Source organism: Sinohyriopsis cumingii, chromosome 1 (assembly GCF_028554795.1).
Source record: "Sinohyriopsis cumingii isolate HCF-2022 chromosome 1, ASM2855479v2, whole genome shotgun sequence".
NCBI classification, from domain to species: Eukaryota; Metazoa; Mollusca; class Bivalvia; order Unionida; family Unionidae; genus Sinohyriopsis; species Sinohyriopsis cumingii.
Genome location: NC_142961.1, coordinates 40182099 through 40207609, shown reverse-complemented (window position 1 = coordinate 40207609; position 25511 = coordinate 40182099). Strand labels below are relative to the sequence as shown.

The 25511-nt window shown below is 33.7% G+C and overlaps 1 protein-coding gene across 1 annotated transcript in view; it reads right to left on the bottom strand.

Annotated features, from left to right (window-relative positions):
* LOC149806757 (mucin-like protein) overlaps positions 1-25511 on the bottom strand; it is a 51801-nt gene that overhangs the window by 16018 nt on the left and 10272 nt on the right. Inside the window, exons 2-15 of the mRNA XM_089957184.1 lie at positions 22546-22667; positions 21712-21965; positions 20826-21001; positions 18670-18779; positions 18005-18279; positions 16533-16697; positions 11261-11304; positions 9818-9856; positions 9045-9154; positions 8025-8327; positions 5410-5605; positions 4081-4349; positions 3336-3543; positions 1282-1527 (exon numbers count right to left, since the gene is read on the bottom strand). Coding sequence (XP_089813310.1) covers positions 1282-1527; positions 3336-3543; positions 4081-4349; positions 5410-5605; positions 8025-8327; positions 9045-9154; positions 9818-9856; positions 11261-11304; positions 16533-16697; positions 18005-18279; positions 18670-18779; positions 20826-21001; positions 21712-21965; positions 22546-22650 — 2500 coding nt within the window. The 5' untranslated portion in view covers positions 22651-22667. The remainder of the gene's footprint in view (positions 1-1281; positions 1528-3335; positions 3544-4080; positions 4350-5409; positions 5606-8024; positions 8328-9044; positions 9155-9817; positions 9857-11260; positions 11305-16532; positions 16698-18004; positions 18280-18669; positions 18780-20825; positions 21002-21711; positions 21966-22545; positions 22668-25511) is intronic.

The following is a 25511-nucleotide window of genomic DNA, read 5'->3' as shown; positions in this document are numbered from 1 at the left end:
AATACCGATAAGCACCAAAATAAAACAGGCCGACAGAGGAGCATTTATCAGTTCACCGTCAAACTTGTCGTCTGCAATGATGAAGCGCGCCTTAGGAGAACTCAGCCTTGTAACTTTGTTTCAACGGCGTTTTTCAACACCTACGTGATAAATAATCCTCTTTCGGTATGTTTCATTTTGGCTGATATCGGTAATGTAAGATTTCTAATTTAGTTTATCTCAACATAATACTGCTAAACGTACTACATGTAACGAAATTTGCACTGCATATAAAGGTGTTTGCACTGCATATAATTATACCTGGAGTGTATATAATGTTAAATGCAATGCTTACAAAGGTGTTTGCACTGCATATAATGATAACTGGAGTGTATATAATGTTAAATGCAATGCTTATAAAGGTGTTTGCACTGCATCTAAAGCTGTTTGCACTTTATATATTGATAAATGGACTATATATAAAGGCGTTTGCACTGCGTATATAGGTGTTGCACTGCATACAGAGGTGGTTGCACTGCATACAAATGAGTTTTACTGCATATCATGTCAAATGGACTGCATATAATGACAAATACACTGTATATCAAGGCGTTTGGACAACATATAATAATAAATACACTGCATATAATGGCGCTTGCGCTTGTACATTGATAAATGGATTGCATATAATATCAACTGCACTGCAAATTAAATTATTTGCACTGCATTTGAACTGCATAAATTGGTAAATGAACTGCATATTAAGATAAATGAACTGCATATAATGGTAAATGAACTGCATATAATGGTAAATGAACTGCATATAATGGTAAATGAACTGCTTATACTTGAAATGAAGAACATAAGACAGTCATGGCGTTCTACAATTATCGCAGCAACTATGAGCTTGTTTGTCATCATAATCGCCCCTTATTTAAGCAATATCCTGTAAGAAAACGTCAGCGGAAGGAAATTGATTTCATTTAATGGATATTATATCCCCGCCAATATATTTATACGAAGAAAATCTAATTAAATGTTAAAAATAATTTCTCCTACACAATATAATTGTCCAGATTTTCTTTATTCTATCGCAAATTCAGTCAACTATTTGAACTGATACATTCTAAGTGAGGCACAGCTCACATTACATTGACAAGTTTTGTTTAACAAATTTGCTATAAATGTATTCTCGATAAATAGGTTGACAACAATGTAAAACCAATCTAATTTATAAGCTTGTGAAAAAAGTTTGTCGTTAAAAGTCGTTAAAAGTTTACAATTACGTTGTGTTTTAAATACCAGTTTTGGATCTGTTTAATTCCACATGCATGTTGATACCAATGCTGTCTTTTGCGGCAAACGCAGAAAAAATAGTGGCATCACTAGGTGAGTCATTTTCTCTTTCTGCTCTAGCAGTTCTGGCCTGTAGGTCAAAGATGCCGGTCATGGTGGTGTTAACTGTTAAAAGTGTATATTCCCCCCATCCGTTGAAAGTATATGCTCTTCCATCAAGCGTGGTCATATGGGGATCTCCGCGTGCAACGGCTAAATACATTTACAACGATTAAATAAGAAACATCGACTAGAAATGGTTACATTTCAAACTTAAATGTATTTCTAACCAATACCAAACATACCAATCATCACTGAGTACTAATGTATATATATATATATATATATATATATATATATATATATATATATATATATATATATATATATATATATATATATATATATATATATATATATGAGAGAGAGGGGGGGGTCTTTTCCTAAGTTGATATCGGATATATTTCATTGTGTAATAGCCAAAACGTGGTGTTTGAACGAGTGGCGATATATCGTTTTTCATTCCACAAGATGAAATATATCTTTTGCTAACGCAGGAAAAGAACACATTAATCCCAAACCCCTGACGTAAATTCACCTCACTTTCAACGACTGATCATATACATATGAATGTAATTATACGTAACCTAAGAAAGCGGTGGGGTCTGGTTGACCCATTGTGTCACATTGCATTTCATTTTTGTCATTTTAAAAACTATATGATCCTATCTGAAAACAATGCGAGTCCGATTCAGCAAAGCATCGCAACGAGTTATCGTTATTGTCAAGGAAATAAGGAGAATTAACTATAGAGAGAGAGATGTGAACGGTATCTGGTCGAATATCGTCATCAACGTTTGATTTCCATGTCTGTAATATGAGGCAGTCTCTTGTATTTGTTTTAGCTCAAAATACCCTCCTCTTTTGTTTCAACAGGTACAAGTTTTGTGGGAACACACAATCAAGCGTCGCATGGCATGATATGATATCTTATATTTTCACATGTGAAAGTGTAAGAATATATAGGAATGAAAAAAGAATACATAAATTATTTAGCCAGTAAGACTATATTTAATACTTGTGTTTATATATAATGTATTTTTTGTATATTCATTGCGATCATAATCTTAGGTTAGCTAAGTAAAACAAGAAAAATGATGAGCGCAATCAGTTTTAAATACAGTATACGATGTCTCAATCAGGATTAAACAAATCGTACTTACAGTTCAAATTCTTTTGGAGGGATGCATGCTCCTTAATACATTATGGATTTAGCAACAAAATAAAAAATGGTATCACACATTTACCAGAAGTTCAGTCAATATAGTAAACATTTTCAATAAGAAATATTTAACAGCACCTCGTATTTGTATTGGTTCATAGATGTATTTAACAAGATACAAATAAGTCGCCAATTAACAATTCACGCGCATCTCATCGCTAATTTAGATACGATTGATTGTAATGTGAAATACTAATATCGGACCATCTACTTGTGACATGGTATATATATTACATACATCATTTCCCTTAAAAGAGTTATGAATCGATGAGACAAACACACAGTGTGTGATATCTGAATGTATATGTTGCCTTAAATGTAGGCCAAACACGTTTTTGTTTGCATTGTTTAATGAGAATCTTTATCTATGAAGGTGAATATTGTTATCTATGAAGGTAAATGTTGTTATATATGAAGGTGAATATTGTCATATATGAAGGTAAATATTGTTATATTTTAAGGTGAATACTGTCATATATGAAGGGAATGTTGTTATATATGAAGGTGAATTTTGTTATATATGAAGGTGAATAGTCTTATGTATGAAGGTGAATATTGCTATTTATGAAGGGGAATATTTTTATACATTGCTACAAGAGCATAATTGTGAAAGTGTATGAAGGGTAAAGAACTATAAGGAACAATTAATAATGTCTCAGAAAAGTTTCAATGTTTGCAGCAATGAATATTTTTGAAATTACTTGCAAAATCATATTTTCGATTGTTTTGGCAAACTTACTGTGCCATGAAGGGAAAGAAGTGTAGCAATGTCCTCGGGGTCTAACATCGTAGTAAAGATTACAGAGGCTGGCATCTTTGTCGCAACATGCCGACTTCATGTCAAGGTCGAATTTCTTGTGTTTGTTTGCCTCAGTGTCTCTGTGATATCGAATAAATCCAAACGGCCCATCTTTAATAAAACCGTTTTGTTCGTTATAGCAGCACATCTGAAATTGTTGACAGATACAGAGAGGTCTTTGTTCACAATTTGATAGATTGAATGATAAATTATTCGATCATTCACCCTAAATAACAAATGCATTGTAATATTTCCTTCAAAACGTCCTATGACCATTTTCTTGCAATTCCGTGCTGCTAAAAGTAAAACAATGTATTTTTTATTTATCCTTTCCGTTTCGTTCATTGAACGCCAAACTAAATTATATTATTTATGAAAGGTTTTCTCTTAATTGTGTTATTCGGAAATCGCAATTGCATCGAAATGAATTAGTCGTGCACTCTACATTTCTTGACGATCATGTAGCTATGTTTGTGTTCACTCTTTACATTTTTATTAACGAAATGGTCCTTATAAAATCGTTCAGTTTTCTTTCAAGATGGTAACACTTTTGACTTTTTCTATATGAAGTCAAGGAAATTAGCCCATTGAGAGATTATTCTTAAATTTTCACCATTAGCCGACGTCTTCTTCAGCTGATGGGTTATTGTGTCAACTGTCGTACAAGGACAAGAATCGTATTTACCTTGCCAGAGTTCTCAGGTTGAAACTGCCAGTTGGGTAAGATGTATGTGCAATCTGCACCGCTTGATTTATAAACTTTCCCATTTGTGAAGAACTGGTCTTGATTAAGTAAACCACGATTGCATGGACAGAGAGGCATCTTTCTCATTCCGTCGTGATATGCATCTCTGCTGAGCCTCTCAGAAAGGTACCAGTCTAGGCACATTTGGCGAGGACTTGGAGTCTGGGCTGACGGATATGTTAGACGGTAATGAAGTAGTCCGCAATACCCTTAAAGAATATTGAAGTTTTCTTCAATATTTAATACCTTCATGAAATGTTATTACATATTCTTGCCTTTCTCATTTTGGAATTTTGGTTATTATTTTTGGTTCTGTGATTGAATAAACCACGCCAATATGGAATAGTATGATACATATTATAGCGATGTGTGAAATATACTGTAAATACGAACTTATTTAAAGAACTGTTAAAAATGCAAAATGTTATATCATCAATCAAAGTACACTAGAAACACAAGCTTCTCTCTTTCTATACACTTTATGCAATACGTTTATAAACAAGAGTCGCCGATGATTTTAGCAGTTTGCCAAGTCTCACAAAAAATAATTAAAAGAACAAAACATATATCTTTCAAAATAGAACATATTACCGGTATGGTTACTAAAACGCTAAACCAGTTTATACGATGTTAAAGTTCGGAACTTCTTTTCTTCCAACTGAAAATTTTATATTTCACCTCACCTTAGTATAACGGGCGCGATTCGTCCTAACGCTTATATTTAGTTGGTAGGAGGGGCCATGAAAAAGGTTGGCAACGAGGAGAAATATATTTCCTATGGCTAACTGGGGGGTGGGGACACAATCGAAACTGACCCTAGGCGACGTCTCGGTAAGGGTGCCACTAACGATCAGTACCTCCCGGACCATCGAACCCTCGCGGAGCCACTGTAGTTACTTGGATCATGATTCTGTATAATTTTCCTAATACTTAACAGTTTTAAACACATGGGCAGAATTTTACATAAGAAGCTATAACGTGCTCCAACTTCTCTATTATCTATTTTACCGTTTGCTGGACTGAGTTTTTAAAACAAATAATAACCAAACATGTCACTGGTTCCTTCAAATTCAAACCTCCAATATGGTGCATTACTCTTACACATAAATCCATTAATCACTAGGAATACCAGAAAGAAATTAAATCAATGATTGCCTAAATACGCAAATATTAAAATTAAGCGAAGTCTACAGATGTTAGTCAGTGCAAATATAACAACTTCCTAAATAAAGTTTCCAGCATTTATCTAAGATAAAATGAAGATATTACCATTCGATTTTGCATTTTCATCGATCCTATAGGCGAGGTCTGTAAACGACATGTAGTTTTTGTGGATCTGTCCTGACTTTGCAGCATACCCAATGAATACGTCTCCTTTCTCAAGATTCATCGCTACTGGCGCATAAAGGTAGAAAACAAATGTGTCAACCCCATCTGTGACCAAGATAAGCTGGAAGGTCATTGTCTGTGAAGAAAGTTTAAAAACATAAATTCCGAGATTTGGTTGAGGAAACAAAAGAAATTAGAAGTGAACATATTTGTTGAATTCGTGAAGATTTATATTCATAACATGCTTAATCGATTATTTTTTATATACGTGGTGATTCTACATGTCTCTGGAACGTAATCTGGCTCACAATGAGATTTTTTTTTTCGAATACATTGAAAAGAAAATCATTGCTGTCCAATTCATTGTTATAAAACTGCAGGTACTTTAATTCTAAATATATCTAATGTGCTGAATTTAAACTCAAGAGTAATGATTTTATAAACGAGAAATTTGTATTTTGATGTATTATACCATTGCCGTCTCTTAAGGATACCTTGTTCTCATATGTCGTTCTTGATTTATCGTGCCGGGGTCATCTAGGTATTGCAGTGAAAAAGAACGTAGCTTTGACGAAAGATGAAATTGTTAGTCCCAATAAACTCTCCTAATTGAAGTGAGATGAATTTTGACCCCAACCAAAAATTATATTCCATCGCGAAGTGATACCAATTATTATACAGTCCAGTACTATTCTTCCTGCTCGATTGTTTTCTGACTGAATTTGTTCTGCTTTGATGATATAAGGTTTACAAGGAAAATCAAAACAATCTTGACTTATTTAATCGTTCTTCTTTTTAATCAGGATTTTGTAAATAAATATATTCTTGACTTTGTGATAAGGCTCTTGATGAACAAATCAAACTTCAAACATTGGCAATTGAGCGACAGCTTTAGCGCAGTCTAACATGTCAGTATTCATAGCATACCACTGCCAGCGCTTTATACAGGTTGGTTGAAAAATGTCATCATGAATTAGATATTTGGTAATGCTTATTGTCTTGCATATTTACTTGCCCATAAGCGCGACAAGCTTATAAAAGCACCTTCCTCAAATTCACCTTTTGCACAGGCGTGTTTGATTACAATTTGAACGACACAATTGGAATGGTTTTTATTAATCAGGTCGTGTACATCGGGCTCATATTCCTCAAGCTTTAATGTTGTCACCATCGTATATTTATACAAGTCCAAGTTGATCAGTCAGTAAATGCATGTGAGCTCTACACTGAAAACGCTAATTAAAAGTGCAAAATTGAATCAAATTTTGTTCAAATAAATACGATCAAGAAAACGTCATTTTGTACTGTATGGGTTCGCCTACCGTATTAACTTGACACAGACCAGAAAAAAAGGAGGAAAGTATAAAAGTCATGAATTACAGTCTAAAATCGCTCCACATTTTGCTATAATTTCGTTGGAGTCTATATAGATCTAAAGTACCTTAAGTACATGCAATGAGGTTATTTACTCGATAGATTCATAGCCATACGTAAGCTTAATATCTCAACTTTTTATTTCAACTTCATCTAATTCAATTTTACTTTCGCTGCTAATTGTTTCCAAAATTGTATCAATAGTCCATGTGGAATAAGTGAAACTTATTTTCAGAGAACAGTATTCAGCCAAGACTTGAGTTCAAATAGGATATATCATTCGTAGCGATAATGAATATGTTTCACTCCTTTGAGGTTCTTATTGGCTATGAATCCGCTGAGTTTCCACGAAATTATTGGAGCAATAGTATGATTGAATAGTGATTAACAGGGACTCTTGTGTATTCGGTAACATGCCATATAATGTTTTAGATGTGAATTTTAATGCTTTAAAAAGGATGTTCTAAGCGGCTTAAGTGTCTAAACAACTCATTCGGGTATCAATAGGAATCCTACTCATTAATAAAGCATATCAACGACAAAGAGCTCATACAATTTGATGATTTTAACATCGGTAAATACTAAATATTTTCCAAACGATTAGATGATGCTGAACATTTTTTTTTCATTTTATTATGGTAAATTAAAATAGTATTAATTTCGAGCAGGTCATTAACAAGATCGAGTATCAGTCAAACATTATTGCTGATCAAACTTAAACTGATTATCATTGAACTCATTAACTTATTTTACAATAAATAACTGAAAACATAATCAGTCATGAGCACTACACGAATGGAATCATGTTCCTTGACGTTTATTTAATTGTCGTTACTATATCAAAACATATTCAATTTTCCATTTTTAGGAGCTTATAGGTCGATTACAATTTAAAACTGCACTTAAAGTACCGGCAGATCTGGGTTCATATAGTTTGATAGACGTAAATAGTAGAGCAAACTAAAATAGACCTTGAGCTGCCAGCTCATTATGCGACGATAAGTCAGAGTCTTTGCTTTTTGCAGTTAGACTCGACTTAACAAGCAAGTGCAACCTGTATATTGCATGGGTTTAGTCATTCTTTGTTATGGTCCTTACGTTTTCCTCTTCGTTATAATCATGATGCTTTATTGTACACACTTAAACAGTATCTATTTTCTTTCTTGTGAAAAGCATATTACCCCAGAAGTCTTTGAAGCAACCTCAATCCAATTAACAACTAGAAGAAACTGGGGGTCGAAGCTTTTAAACTCTTTATGGATATCTTTAATTTTGTTTGCAGCCTCTTTCAAGTCCGATGGGTTAAATTTCGTCGTGATTCTGTTGTGGATGTTATAGGTTACCCTTCCTCCATTCTTCAAACTTTGTAGACTTATGTCGGTCAAGTAGGGTGCCAAAATACTTTTTCCAAGCAGAACAGATTCGTGTTGAATACCTGGAGACTCGAAGGGATGGTCAAAGGAAACAATGCCATTGGCACACACCTATTCACGAAATACAGAATCAAAATACGTTATTGGAATGAAAAAAATGTAAAGCTTACTCACAAACATTCCATGAGATCAACCGACCTTTAGATTAAGTCTTAGATCAATATAGCAACAACTTGCAACAATTATAATATCAGATCTGTAGCAAAATATATTTTATTCTAACATAATATATAAATTATTATGTAAAGAAACATAGCTGAAGAAAATAATGAATATTCACTTTGTATAGATCCGACTATGCACGAAACAACATTTAAAAGTTACTCATTTCTTTCCTTCAAATCAGTTCTTTTTCGTATCAAATCAAAGGGACGATATCTCTTGTACTTAAATATATGAACAATTTAAACAATTTGATAGAATTATTGTATATTTTTCTAAGATATGTTCAATGGTTATGAAAAGAGAAAAATCGTTACAGAGATTGTCTAAGCATGTACACACAGACATACATATATATATATATATATATATATATATATATATATATATATATATATATATATATATATAAAATTCAATCATGCATACATATGCCGATATCATTGTATCAATGTACATCTGCATGCATATAGACCGTATTAAGATATTTGACATATTTCAAATGTGTAGCCATGAGAGATGAACTTCATTTATACGTTCGCACAAAAGCTTGAAAACAATGTATGCAAGTTGTGCTATATTTGAGACACATCAATCGATACTTGCATAAATATTCGTGTGCCTTGACTGGAACAGGGGAACACTGTAGTCAGATGAAACCAGAGTGCAAGTCTCATTACCAGTTAGTAAGCCTTGTCCCTCATCAAACCAGTGCTCTGCAAGTGTGAAAATATTTGATTCGTATAGCATTCTATGTTGTATTATATATTATATCATTATAATATTATATCAGAAATACAGAAACAGTAATTATCGCACATTTATTTTGATTTGTATGGGGGGGGAGGTCCTTATAGTAAAAGCTTTACACAATGCTAAATTTATAACTTTATCAAAATTGTGCAACAATTATGTTGGATATTGCACATTCGAATTGTTTAATAAGATTAACTTACACAACAGTTTTCACAGCAAATAATATAACGATACATTAGCCTTAGAAAAAATCTTTGTTATATTATATTATATTATATTATATTATATTATATTATATTATATTATATTATGCATTTTGGTACATACAAACACATTTACAACGGTGATGGTGTCAATATTTGGAGACACCAAAACGCTGAAAATAATATGTTTATACCCTAAACGATAACGTTTCTCACCTTCAAAATCAAATCACAACTGTTACGCTACTTACTAAATTTATTACACCATTTGAGACACCAATATAAGTAAATGGGTTGGAAAGCTATTAGTCGTTCAAAGCTACTTTTCGTATAGTACTCGTACCTTGGAGAAGGGTTTCCTTAGGTGTATCATCGAAGTGAAATAATAATAGTAATTTGAAATACTCACAGTGCGCTTACCTGGCGTTTTGTACCCTTTATCACATTCAGTTCTTGATTCTGTAAAAAGATCACTGATCAGTCATTTATTACATATAACGTATGACTAAATAGAGATAAACAGTTTTATTAATATTTTTATTATGTACAATGCACACTTATTAAAAATATAGAAAATAAATAAATAGATAAATTTTTTTAAAATAATATATTATCTTGATGTACTATTGACGAACGTTCAATATTTCATCAGAACTCAATTTATATAATAAAAAATTATGGCGTGCATAATACTTACTATCAAGTATTTTATAAATAATTATTCATAATATAATGAGAATTAATTTACAAATGAACTTAACTTTTTAAAGACTTAGCAAACTTATGTTTTTGATATTAGTTTATACTTTCACTAATTAAGTTATTCTGCAAAGTAGAATAATACACATTTTGTTTTAACTGATTGTAAACAGGGGACATAATTCAGAAGAAAGAAAGAAAAACCAAAACAATATTAATGAATGTCGTATTTTGAATTCAGACCTTTTGGATATACCGTATTAAGACGGTGAATCCAGTAGGTTTCCTTTATCAGACGTTCCATCTCAGAATCAGCTTTAATAATAGGTTGGAAGGAGAAATCTTGCAAAGTATGGAAAGTTTTGTTAAATTTGTTATATATTCGTCAATAGTACATCAAGATATAACATATTATTTTTTTAAATTTATTTATTTATTTATTTTCTATATCTTTAATAAGTGTGCATTATACATAATAATAATATTAATAAAACTGTTTATCTCTATTTAGTCATAAATTTTAGAGATAGTTATCAATAGAGATATATGTATCTTTAAGATCCAGTTTTATGTATTTTTATGCATTAAAATATCATTAATCTGTGCTGTATATGCATATCTCCATGTCAATTATTCGTTAAAGTATAAGACAGTTAGGTTAAAAATGTAAGCTATGACTTCATCTTGTTTATGTCATATTAATTATTTCATTGATCACTTAGAAACAACATATTTAATGACGTAAGCAATGTTATTGAATTCAGTTTGAATTCAGTCTGATGAAGCATTAAAGCGAAACCGGTTACATATTCTACGTATTGCTGTTGTTTATTTTATAATTTATCATTTATTACATAGATTAAGATAAACAGATTGTAGTTTATAATAGTCGTAATATGTGTAGTAGTAGTTGTTGTTGTGGGGTAGTGGTGATGATGGTGACGCCAACACTAGAAGAAGTTGTATCAGTAGCAGTCAACGTTCCCCTTGTTTAAGCAATAATAATAATATTAAAATAATAATAATAATAATAATAATAATAATAATATCTGTCTTGCATCAAGTACAAATGGATAATCTGTCTTGATTAGAAATATATTACTGTGTAAATTATGTTTACAGTTTAAAATAGTACCGGTTATCATCAGTATTCGGATGACTCACCTGCAGTGACAATTAGAAATATACACCTCTGCTCGCTTGTTAGTCTGAAATGAATGAGAACTTATGAGCTCGCGTGTCTTTTATTCATTTCTAAGACGTTTCCAAAAAGTTTATATGTAATGTTACATAAACTCTACACATTTTGAAATCCTTATAAGAATTAAATGTTACGTAGCTATTTTGATGGATTGATTAATTGGATTTACGTCGCGTGCGCCCAGAAGGGCATGTACAACGGGTGTATTCCCGCACAGCGGGATGCTAAATGTTCCTGGGGGAAGGAATTAATGCCACATTCTCCAGACGTTTATGTGCTCAAGGAACACTGCTAATTTAGCCGTCAGGTCGTAGGGCTATATGTCTCTAACGACCTAAAAGAAGGGCTTTCATGAGTGGGATCGGCCCCAACACACACTCATGTTAACAAAGAGTTGATTTCAGTCCGTTATTGACTGTACTATGTGTCGCCCAAGCAGTATGTAACGCCCATTGTGATTGGTCGCAACGATGAAGTCACGTCGGGACACCTAGCTTTAGGCGGGTGGAAATTGTTCCACATCTCTGCCGTTATACGATGTCCGAGAGAGGCAAGAGGGCAAGGAACTCGGCAAGCCAGCCATTAAGGTGTGCACTCCCAAGAACGCCAGCCCGTACTTAGTCAAATTTAGTCTAGTTGTACTAATGGACGATCAAAAATGCCAATAATGTGTTAGCCACCTGTGCGATTGGGTCAAATCAAAACAAGTTGTAAACTTTTCCTACGTCATAACAATCGTAAAAATTCTAGTACATAGTGTACGTTGTAGATGTCCTACACATGTTTAATGACTAATATGTCTGAGCGACATATAAAAAGTTTGGTCGCTGTTAGGTCATAAAGGGTTTGAATTTTGAACCAGTGGATTTAAGGATCAAGTTAGTGTACATAACAGTTTTATCGAAACGGGATACCAAGCCAAAATGGTTCCCTGGATAAGAGGCAACATTGGTAACCTTTAGGTGGGCTTTATAAGCAGAAGTTCCCCGTTTTTCTTCTGTTTCTTTACATTTCTCCACAGTCCTTTTTCCTCTCAGTTAATGTCGGGGAAATGGTAGCTGTGTAGCGTAAGATTGTAGTTAGCTGCTTCTACTAGCTGCTGGACTGGGTAGTTCTTGTAGACCTCTTGATAGTATTGTGTAAGGATTATGACACCATAGTGCCACTCTCTATTCATTTATATTTGCTTTTATTTATGTTAGGTGTTTCATGCGCGCGTTGCACGCTTATTTGTGTCCGACTGAAGCAAGGGAGGTAGTGACCAGGAAGACAGGCGACCATCTGCAGGCAGGAGTCAGCTCATTCCAGGGTACTGGTCTAAATGGATGTACTTGCACGAACTTTGAGTTTTGGTTCTTGTGTCTGAAATTATTCTAAAGATGAGCTAGGCTGTATTGGATGGAAAACTCTGTCCTGTTTTAGTGTTAGTATGGTCTGTGTCATATAATTAGGCCGCAGTATTACTTGGGCTGTCTTTCATGTTAGAGCTAGGATGAGAGCAGAGAAAAAGATTTTATTAAAATATTTTTTTTGATTTTTAAGTCATATCCTTGGGATTTAAGAACACGGGAACCTTTTCTGAGTATCGAGGTCCCTAGGATGTATTAAAAGCGCCAGTCTGTCTATGTATATTAATCTGATTTTAGAGAGCATTTGGGTGGGTTATGTATGTTTTACAGGTTGTTAGTTTAAGCTAGAGGGACACCCTTGTTGAGTACTCAGGTCCCTCAGGACCTGTAGAGGGTGCCCATCTGCTATTGGAAATTTATTTATAAGTGAGGTGGGGTTGTTTATTTTATGCTTTTAGGGTGTTTTATATTTTTTCTTTTAGCTTGGATGTGTCTAGGAATTTAAGTATGTTTTGGAAGGTCAGATTTATGTTGGGGTTGTTATTTTTAAGGAAATCTGGGTAAGTGGTTGGGGATCCAAACTTTTTTGTGGAGCTTTTTGAAATTCCATTCTAGCTACCTGATATTTTGAGCAGCTATTGAATATATGTGGCAGGTCTTCAATGGTTTTGCAGTGATAGCAATTGATATTAGCAGACTTGGGTCCTAGATGTTTGCCAAAAACGTCCTGTTAATTTTGTTTTTCCGGTTACGATGCGATTGATAAATTGTTGGTCCAGGCTGTTCACTTTGGGTTTTTTGATGAACCTATTGGTTTCTCTTATAATTGAGTAGAGTATCCTGCCTTTGGCAGTGGAGATTCTTGTTCCAATTTGTTTCCATAATTGGTGACTCTAGTGTTGATCCTATGGATAGGGTTTGTGCAAATGGCGGGATCAGGGAAGTGAGTGTACTCTTCTTGTAGAGCAAGTGTTGGCAGCTTTTCCCTGAGTTCTAGGATTTGTTTGCCACCTGGTGGGTTAGGAACTAGTTTGCGGCTAAACGGTTTGTTGCATTTGCAAATTTTTACTTCTGTAGCATGCTAGTCGTGGTGATTTGTTAATCGATTGGAGTATCGGATGAGCATTTCCTGTCTTCCTATATTTAATGGCAGTTCACCGGTGAGGACTTGAAGTTCGTCCAATGATGTCGATGGTAGAGCGCCATTTTAAACAGATAATGCTTTCCTTTGGATGGTATCCAGTTTTTTCAGTAATGTTTGTTTCGCTGAGTTGTAAACTTGACATCCATAATCTAGTTTCGACCGTATAAGTGATCTATAGATGGTTAATAGGGTTTCTTGATTGGCTCCCCAGGTGGTCCCTTTAAGATTTCTTAAGAGATTAATATCGTTATTGCAATTTTGAATTAGTTGTTCAATCTGGTGTTTCCAAGATAAATGATTATCGAAGAACATACCTAGGAAGTGGTTGAATTTTGCAATCAATCCTTTGGTCCAGACAAGATCAAACACTTTTTCAAGGTCAAGGAAGACTGCTATAAGTTGCCTGACTTTCTTTTGGAGTTGAAAGCAAGTTTGATATTCACTTTTAGTCTTAAAAGTTGATCTGTGATAGAGCGCCTGTTACGAAAGCCACATTTTTTTCTGATAGGAGTTTGTTACTTTCTAGGTGGTGTTTAAATCTGTTGGCTAGGATTGTTTCCTTCATTTTACATATGCTATAAGTGAGGGAGATGGGACGATACGAGTTAATGTATTAGGGTCTTTACCCGGTTTAGGGATTGGGATGACAATTGCTTGTTTCCAGCCTAGTGGTAGTTTTCCAAATCGCCAAATTTGATTGACAAGTTTTATAATGGTTATTGTAATGTTATTTGGAAGATTTTTGTATATGATATATCCAATTTGATCTTTCCCAGGTGAGGTTTAGTTTTTAGACCCTAGCGCTATTTTCCATTCTTATAGGGTGATTTCGGAATTTAAATCTGAATTCTTGAACCCTATGTCTTTAAAGAGGTTAGGAAGTGTGGTTTCAGCTTTCTGTCTGTGTTCTTGGAAGTTCCTAGTGTGATTGGCATTACTGCTCATGGCTGAGAAATGGTTAGCAAGTAGGTCAGCTTTGTCATGGTTGGTTGTAGCATATTTCAGCTTAGGTGTTAAGTTGATAGCTTTCCCCCAGATAGATTGTATTTTATCCCATACTTGTTTAGAGTTAGATTTGAGGTTCAGTTTGGAGCAGAAACGTTGCCATGTTTTTTTCTTTGGCTAGTTTTATGATCCCTTTAAGGTGTTTTTCTTTGTCTTTATATTGGCAAACATCTAATGAGTCTCTTGTTCGTTTATGTTTGTTAAGTGGTTTTTGATTATCTCTATGTGTTTTTTGACATTGATCATCCCACCATGGTACTGATTGTGGAGGGGCGTGTAGTTGTAGTTGGAGCTGTTACGTTTAGATTGGTTGCTGAATCGTTTACATTAGGTTGGTTTAGCTGTAGTTTGGGTGGTGTAATAGTGGTTTTGGGTTCTTTGCTTATCAGGATGCCAATTGGTATATACGTATAGTGTGGGTATTGTGTCATCTAATTTCTCATATTCGTATATCTGATCAGGGCACATGAAGTCTATAGGTGAGGTTGGATCAAGATCGTTTATTGCTGCGATTAACAGATTGTGCGGGGAGATGGTAGTGAATGTTAGATTTTTTTTGTTGGATATATTTTATTGAAGGGCTCAAGCTAGTGTCTAGTTGTCCTTTTTGGTATTGGGAAATTGTTTTCTGTTTGGTTGGTGAATGACATTTTTCTGATATTGTTAATTTGCCTATCATTGTTTTTTTTTCTGGCGTCGAGCGCCATTTTATTTGTATACTTGTTTTGAGCCATATTGTCTAGTTGTTTGATTAAGTGGAAATAATGATTTGTTGCTATTAAGTTGAGACCTTTCTTTTGCAAATTCCTTAGGTTTGGATAGTTATAATTTTAGGTTTAGTTAACTTTGTGTATAGACTGATTTCAATTAATGGTTTTTATTGTAACTTTTGGTTTTATAGTATTGTCTTATTTAATTTCCTATGTACGTTGGATTGCTTATTAATATTTTAATAAGGTAGAGTTATCAGTTATCTGATGTAGGTATTGATTGAATTTTATTTATTTAATAAGATTTTAACTCTTGATTAAATAGTTTATTTTTGCTTAGTGGAGATAAGAAAAAGTGAACTTGTTTTAGGATAATGGCGCCAGTAGAATAAGATTATTATTGTTAGTTAAGAGAACATAGAAATATATAAGGGTAGTGTTAAGAGTAATGAGTTTAAATACGTGAAAACAGCACAGATAATGCAATTGCCCGCAGGCTTAAATTACAGGACTATATTACGATCTTACTTCGTGTTCCTATCGTTCCTTTGTTCGAGAATACCTTTGTTCTGTACATTTTCTTTGTTCACGGCTTGGAGGGCTGCTATTCTTTTCCTCTTCTCAGTATTATTCCTTTGTTCTTGTTTTCCTGTTCCTTTGTTCTATGATAATTGCTGATTGTGGTAGCCGCACTCAGTAGAACTTTTTAACATTATACACCAAGCCGGTTTTACTCAGTAAACAAATCAAGCAAATTTCTTACCTAGCTATGATTTTCACATCAATAATGCATAAATATTTTTATACGTAAAAATAAACACGAATATATTTTTATAGATGTTATAGATTATCTGTAAAAGTATGACGTCAGAAATGTGATATTTTATATCGTCTGTGTCTGATGATAACCATTCAATATGTCTTGACAGAGTATGCGTACATGGCCCCTATCTCTAAGTCTATATATCTCTACATGCCTGTTTCTCATAAGGAATGTGTACACCTTTTAAAACCTTTGTTTGCCTACCCTGATCCGTCTGTCGCAGAGAAACATAATATATATGACTGATCAACATCTTTTGTACTAGGCATCCAGGTGATGTTGACATACCAAGCGCCCTCTACATCCGTATGTTTTGCAAGGGATGACTTTGCCATACCCTCCGGTGAAACGGTTGTGATTTCTGTAATGCTGAAACAACAAATTGTCTCCCTTACTTCGAGTTAATTGAGAGATTGTTCACTACTCAACAGCCACTATAACATTTTAAAAACAACACAGTGTAGCATGATGATACTTGCTGCAATTTTTGTCTTTTTCAAACGTGGGAAACCGCATTTGGAGGAGGAATATTGTGGCTGTTTTAATCTCAACTGTTCATTCTATTTGTTTTCAATGTGTATTTTAGAATCCTTTTAAACTTTGCTTCGATTTCAGGGAAGTTCTTTGAAAGCAATCTAAGAACTAATGAAACTGTGTCATTATTGCGGTAAAGAGACGGTATTAATGGCATCTAAACAGCTGAGATTCATTTCTTTGATTCAGTCATCTAAAGAACACTGCCACATAATGTGTTAGAAGGACATAATAGTTGTCGTTTAGCACAAATTATTTTCAAGGAAAATATTTCCAGGAGAAAAATGGAATAATTTTTTAAAAAAGCAAAGATCCAATTGAGAGAAACTTTTGTTAGTCATTTTGACCCAAATTTAAGGAAATGAGTGCTACGATCGTGGTATATAAACATTATATGCAGTGTACGTATATTATCGAACATGATACTATTAAAATGAAACGATTCTTGATAAACTATTCGTAATCAATATTATTTCACCATAGCTGTTAATTATATTTTGGAAATAAAATTTGTAATATTTTCTTTTACGTTCCTGTTATTAAACTGTTTGCTAAATCAGAGCACACTAACTGTCCGTGTTCCTCAACAAAATTAAAAACCTAAAAGGGTTGAAGGACATATTATAAAACACTTTGGATCTGAAAAGTATGGCAGCATAACTTCAGAAGTATATTCATAAACATTACAGAACTTCAGCTATCTATCAACACTACAGCGAAAACTAAAATCAATATCTGACATTATGATTCGACGTAAATTTACACGCATATTTTATATACATCTGTGTTACAAAATGGCACTTGGATAGCATCTTAAAGTTATCTAGACATAAAAATATAACTACTTCAGATTTGCGAATAAAACTAAAGGGAATTTATTACAAACGGTTACAAATTAGAAAATAAAGAACGCTCCAAAACAGCAGAAATAAAGCAGATATGAAACAGTTAAAAGAAAAACTCCTGTGCGAACAATTATCTTGCCCTACCAGAATTCTAATATTTTAAGACGTCGTGCCGAAAGTGTTTAGTTTTGCATTAACAGTATAAAACAATTTGAACTACTTGGAAATGTCATACACTTGGGTTTCTAGAAGGACTGCCGTATTTCTAACATGAATTTTACAAAAAGAATACATTACCGACCATTCAGAGAATTGCTTTTTGCTATAATCTTGTCTGAAAACAAAACTTTATCCGTGAGGTATTCAACATCCCCATTGTTTCTTGTTGGTGGGAGAAACACTGGAAGGCTAAAGCAGCCTTGTGTCGATGAATATATTTGCACTAAAAATTGAACGGGAACACTACTATATGGAACTGTTCCACCGGAAACTGGAAAATCTTCGACCTGGACTGCGACGCCATAATAACCACTGCCAATCCCTGCTGCTGTGTATTCGATTGTGCAGGTGGTCTGATCAGTAAATGATGAATAAATTAATTTATATAAAATAACACAATTTAGTTAGATACAGATATTCAATGAATTTTGAAATCTTAGATTCTTTATGCCTAATGTTTAACAAAAATGGTTCACAGGTGAATCTTACTCATGATCAACTCTAAAATTTGGCTTATCCTATATATATATATATATATATATATATATATATATATATATATATATATATATATATATATATATATATATATATATATATATATATATATATATATATATTAATTTATTTATTTATTTATTTTTGGAGTTGCCAACGCACTTAAAGATAGGTACTATTTAATATGTGGCTAAGACTTTATCAATTTAAAGGTCAAAATCAGAATATTTATAAATGATCACAACCTCATTGAGACTGGCACCAGGAAATGAATTGCAAATTCCAGCACATTCATCAAAATTTGAACCTCTAGTTGACCATCTGCAACGCACTCTATCACCATCAGCATCGGAAACTGAACAAGAAAAACGAATTTACCAAAAGCAACACCTGATTTACAGTCATCGAAATACATTTACAATGAAGAGAAGATATAAAGATAGATACGAAACCCTGGATATCGATATCATTTGTTTTTCTTCCATCTTATCAAAGAAAATTTTGCATTGTAATCTTAACCCTGTTCACATAGAGAACATCTGAACTGATTGTTGTCATGTACCTTCTACTTAAGGTCTTTTGCTAACTTGGCCCTCCGAATGGTAGAAAGTATCTGTTTAAAATAGACATTTTTACTCAATAGGTTATTCAACTTTCAATGGTTACAAATAAAAATATATGCATCTTTGGTATGAATGATAGTTTGTTCACTGCTGTAAATTGGAATTGGTAGCTTTAAGTTTGCATATAGGTCGACTCTTAGAATTAGAATATACAAATGTAGGAAGCATTACACTGTTTCCGTTTATTATCTGCAAATAAAGTGTGGCGTTACTCCTTTTTTTTACAACAGGGCAATCACAGATGCTTCACCTTTCATAGTGTTCACAATTTTTTCTGGATCGTCGATTCTATTCTCCCTTACAGTAAATTGTTTTAACATTTTTAAATCCGAAGATTACACCATACTCTGAAAAGTTTTTTACTGGAAACAAAGCAATGCATTGTATCAGACAAGAGAATGAGATGGGGGAGGGGGGCAGCAGTTTACACATGCATGGGTGTCCCTTCTTCGAACATGTTGAATCGGTCAATCCAAGTTACTTATTGTAGATATATTTTAGAGCAATGAAGTGAAGCAAAGATGCGGATATCCGCCTTGGATTTATCTTAGCAAAGTATGAAGAAACAAGATACATTTCAACAATATCTAACGTCAAGCTCCTCTAACGACTTTTTGATGGTCTGTAATAAGTAGCTAACCAACTTACGTACAGCTGAGAATTCAGGATCAAATCCAATTCTTCATTTTAATTCATTTAACGTTTATGCATATGTGATATATATATATATATATATATATATATATATATATATATATATATATATATATATATATATATATATATATATAAAACAGTGATTTACCCTCTCACTTTGGTTTTTGTGGGGTTTTTTGCTTCATTTTTGAGCACATGATATGTCATATATGGCGGCCTGTATATTTAGACGAAGGATGAATCCCGGAAAAAAAACACGGAAAGAATCACCAACAAGTTTTCTCACGTTACCCACATTTCACCTTGGAAACCACCCACTAAATAAAGCATACTACAGTTAAAAAGGCATTAGTATCTATACATTTTCAGACTCATCAGAAAATGCATAAAATAATTGATAATGTCATTGACAAAGCAAAGCTAATCCTTAATCCACCACCAATTTATAGTCACACCACCTTCTGAACCCGTACCGCATGAAAATACCAACAAAATCGATTTCATCTTCATAAAACACATATACTAAATACAATCAAGATAATATTTATATAAGGCAATGGACATTGCATTCTATAAAGTATTGTAACAAATCAAAAAGTGGACCAGGAAAAGATCGACTTCCAACTCACTAGAGGTAGGAGAAAATGGAAAGCCTTTCATTCACATTGTAGGACAAAACGTTGTCTAGAACCCGATGTAATTCATATTTAGAATAGCCCTTTTCTACATACGACATGAAGTCATAAATACTTGATTCCACAGTAAATAACGAAGAAGCGACATGGAAATAAAGTATGTACGTCACTTCAAATCAAAATGTACTCCATAGCTGATCATGCGAAACTGTTTGGTGCTAGTTGTCATGTGGTCAATATATATATGAACGCTCTACTGGGGAAAAATGCTGGCCGGTGTGAGAGATATGAGTTTCATCATCTGTCAAAGAAGCAGATATCAGAGAAGCTTCCTTGAATATTATATGTACATCCTGGATGAACGACACTCCGTAAATTAGGTACGCTGAATTGTAACGGTAATGCTGAATGAAGTTTATTTTCCGTCTATTCTCCCTCGGAATGAATGTTGTAGAACTTACTTCATTTAGTAATTATTGTCTATACCTAAGAGGCTGATTGTTAGTCTGCATCCTAGAACAACCCGGATAATAGGGGACACGCTGGTTACAGGAGAATGGTTGATTCGTTTGGTATCAGTGCGGATTGTCAAACTTGTCCAAGCGCGCATAGACCAGGAACCACCACCTTGGAGTAGCGTGATCCAATCACCTCCAGTAAATCTAAAATAAAATATATTTTACTTGTAACGTCTGACACATTTTGTTGCCGTACCGTTTTTTACCTTGCCGTATATATTCAGTTTCTGACTTCGGTTTCATACCTTTTCTAACAGTCCATCAATCGTCTCTTCGTCTGCGTACCATTTCATGCCATGTCAAGATGATTCCATGCGTATCACCAGCTGCTGTTATTAAAATTGAGTTTTATGATTTAATTATACTTTAAGAAGGTTAATTTAACTTACTGTTGATAAATTATATTATAACGAGCTCGAGTTCTAATAATTAAACACAACAGTTCAATCGTTTCGATGTTACCGGGTCAGTACACAGGTTGGTACCATATTTCACAGTTCCATAATGTTCTAAATGTTCTTACTAGTCTTTCTACCTTATCATGAAACATGTTTTTATTTTTTATTTTGCACCTTTCTGTTTTCGTACCGTTCACTGGGTTCACGTGACTTTACAAATACTTGAACTTGGCAAAATAATTTAGCAATTTCGATTTTTGTAGTCTGAAAATGTGACAAATCGTAGAATTACAAGAGTTGATAATTAGAAAGTATATATGTAATAGATCAAGCAGGAAGCAAAACTCATCTTCTGTTATTATATAGTTAAGTGTCCATGTTTTCCATCAGAAATTTGAAATATCATGATTTACTCAGTAATGTTACAATTCCCAAAGCAGACCAATTGTTAATTACCCGAAGACGATAGTAGAATTAGCAGACGACACATTATATTGAAGGCTCCTGATTCCCGTCGACCAATCCTCTGTGGCGCTGTAGTCTGTACAATAGTAGCTAAGAGGGGTGATAACGTTCATTGCCCCGCATCCATCAAAGCAGACTATGCTGCCTTCTCCGCTTTTAAGCGTTTTATTCCTTATGTCTCTATCGTCACAAAAATGACTAGCGCTGTACGTTCGTCGCCAACTCATTCTGTAGGTAATATCAATCTGCCAGAAATAAAGAAAACATTTCTTTACCGAAGAAGGACTATGAACATTTAAAAACAAGTATAATGTATAGTTTTCATTAAAATGAAATATGTACTAATACGTAATGTAGACCAAATTTTCGCTTCACTAGATAAAGAGATGGATTTAACGATATTGCATTTTTTTTAAATCTGTTAATTTTACAAAGCTTCTAAAGTTCATAATATTTGAGAAAAGTAAACTTCTTCCTAATATCAGAGTACAAATATGTCAGTTGTAAACGAAGCCCTATATTAAAATCATTTTTTTCTGAGTTACAGTTGTGCAGATACAGTGTAAAATGTATGTATGAATGTATCCCTGTTACTTTTGACTAATCGTCTCGTATCAGCAAGTAAAGTAGATCGACATCAACGCACATAGTCTATTTTTACATTATCTTTCAATACGGCGCCATGCAAGAACAACCGTGCCTTAATTAAGCAATGACACAAGTACGTACAAATTCTAATTTCAAACTGCATTTTTCGACAACTAAAATTAAACAGAGAGATATGGAGATCATCAGATAATCCTCTGTTTGATTTGCATGGCTTACTTCCCCTGGATTCTCTGTCGGCTTCCAGAAAAAATAACCTCCACGAAAGTGTGATCCCAAACATGTATGGGCAAGCAGCACTAGGAAGAACCAAAGCATCTTCATTCTGAATCACAGCGTGTCTACAAAAGATTGTCAAACCCGTGTAACTCGTATGTTTTAGTCAGTGAGATCAATTTTAAATGTGTTTTGTTCTATACCAGAATAAACACCCTCTGTAAGATTTCATAATAAAAACAACAAATTGTTTATTAATGATATAAATGTGGAATGCAGAATTCGGTTTGGAACAGAGCCAATCATATTATTTCCAATAATCTGTATAGGTGTCACGAACAGTACCTCCGAGTTGTGGTAATTGACAAGTTTTTAATATTTCAGTTCACATGTCAGGATTGGCATAGAACGGTTACTCCCTTATATTTAAGTTATTTATGGCATGCCAAAAAGGATCAAAATTACCTGTACCGTTGCAAAGGTACCAAATTAACCCTGTAACTGCAATAATACCAGTTTTAGAAATACGTTTGCATCGGTAAATTTATCCTTACATAAGTTACGGTTGCATCTCAACATTTTAGCACTGCGACGATAACTGAATACTTTTGCAACCGTTCTTCGATATCGTCACAACGGTAACAGTACTCTTGACCCTTGTCGTATATCAGATTATCGAGGTGTTGAGTAGCCGGATGAGGTGTATATCATATAAATTCGGATAGGAAAATGCCATGTAACCAATCATGCCCTACGGTAATGATTAATGTCTGTATTTATTCATGTACTGGAAAGCTGATATAAGGAGATAACAGTTGCACGACCAGTCCTGCTGAACGTACAGTATCAATGTCGATATGCATGTGCAAATCTGTAATCTTCTTTTCTTCTTCCCAAACATGATATTAGACCACAATTTAGAGGTGAAAAAATCAAAATATCAGTGACTGAGATTTTGATCTAAGATTATTCCGAATCATATACCTATTTCAATCTGACCACAACACACTGTCCCCATCCCCATCCCCCTTTACCCACACGACCCATTCATTTAGTATATGTATCAAATTTGCTTAAACGTTATCATTTATTAAAGAGATTGCAATGTCGCTTTTCTTTCAGTGCACTATATGGTTCTCGAGACAGTCGAGCGCTAAAGATTTTGTTTAAAATTATAAAGAACTTAAAGGAACATTAAAGAACATATTCTCAAAAGACTCTAGCTATGACACTTAATTCGGTCGAAAAATTATTAGTGAAGTTCAAAATCTGACAGGTTATATCATATACATATTCATCACCCAATTCCATTTCCTATGAGCACATTCTAATGGCGGATTGAAATGGAACCCAGACTGTTTTCATTTTCTCCAGAAATCAAGTTAATGTGCATGTCAAAATATCTGTCATGCACGAGATAAAAAAATCAAATAGATTATTACCCCCTCACAAACAAAACGCTTACATCTCGTTATTGCGCTTTAAATAAAGCTACATAAGGAATTATATATATATATATATATATATATATATATATATATATATATATATATATATATATATATATATATATATATATATATATATATATATATATGTATGTATGTATGTATGTATGTATATGTATATATATATATATATATATATATATATATATATATATATATATATATATATATATATATATATATATACACACATGTATATATATTTGCATGGGACGTATGTGGTGTTTTACTGAAAACCGGTTAAGATATTCAAAGTAGGCGTTAATGATCTATACTACTATCATTTTTCGTTGCACTATTGCAAATTTCAGAATATTTTAACCAGGTTCTATCATCGTCGTATGCTGCGACTTTTCACTTTCTAACTTTCCCAAGTGGGCTTGCGCGCGTCAAATGAGGACAAGGTCATGGAAGATGTAGAAGGCTGTGACCTAAAATAGTAAGAAATATATACAAACCGCTATCATAACACTACTAAAGTGGACATTAATATGCGAAAATGAGCAATAAACTGTATTACCAGAGATATATGGGGACTGCTAACGTAGGGAAGTTTTCAGTTCCAATTTGCTGTATTTTGTTCTGTGCGAGTTACCGTCTAAGATCAGAGGTAGCTATCGCTTTCAGTCACCAGCGACATCCACTAGTCGATGACTGTGTTTCCTAATTCTTCTGGTTCATCTTATAGTCTAAAATTATTCATTCTTTTATCTAACACGTATTGATACTTTCAGTAATTTCTGATTTTACAACACTAAAGTCATACACCAACAAATGTGATTCTAGTAATGCTTTTATTTCAAACCTTCTCCTAAAAGAAATAACGTTGCTAATAAAGAATACCCCAATATCCACGCGACCATGAACACATCCTAATAAAAATATGAAACAGCGTCTCTGCTATAAGCATTCGTGCGTAACAGTCACAACTGCATGACTACCCAGCAATTAAATCTCATAGAAGACACAGTCATTCCGGGTTGCCATGTCATAAAATCAAGACATGTATAAATTAATATAGATATGTATAAATATACATCTGACTCATCTGCTTCTCTAGACCTAATACAACGTGAGAGATAATATAAAGTGAAAATATTATATATTAAGGAACACTATTTTCTTACAATTCAGAGAATATTTTCGATCGCTCCCTACAGAGATTAGAACCCAGTTACGGCAACAATCGTCTTGTCTGCAGGCACCAACCCATATGCGACCTTGAAGTTGGTTCGTGCAGTCAAGGTCCTTCGTCCCCACCCCCACTACTTATATCCTAAGCTATTTTACATTAGATAAAGTGTTTTGTATTTACAACTTTAACTTTGGTCAAAGTGACAAATGTGTATTTGCCTATTTCAATCAGAAATATGTACTAGAATGCGTCATGAAAGATGCTTAATCCATAGTACAGGGCACCACAGACACATGAACACTTTTAGCGATATGAAAACAGTAATG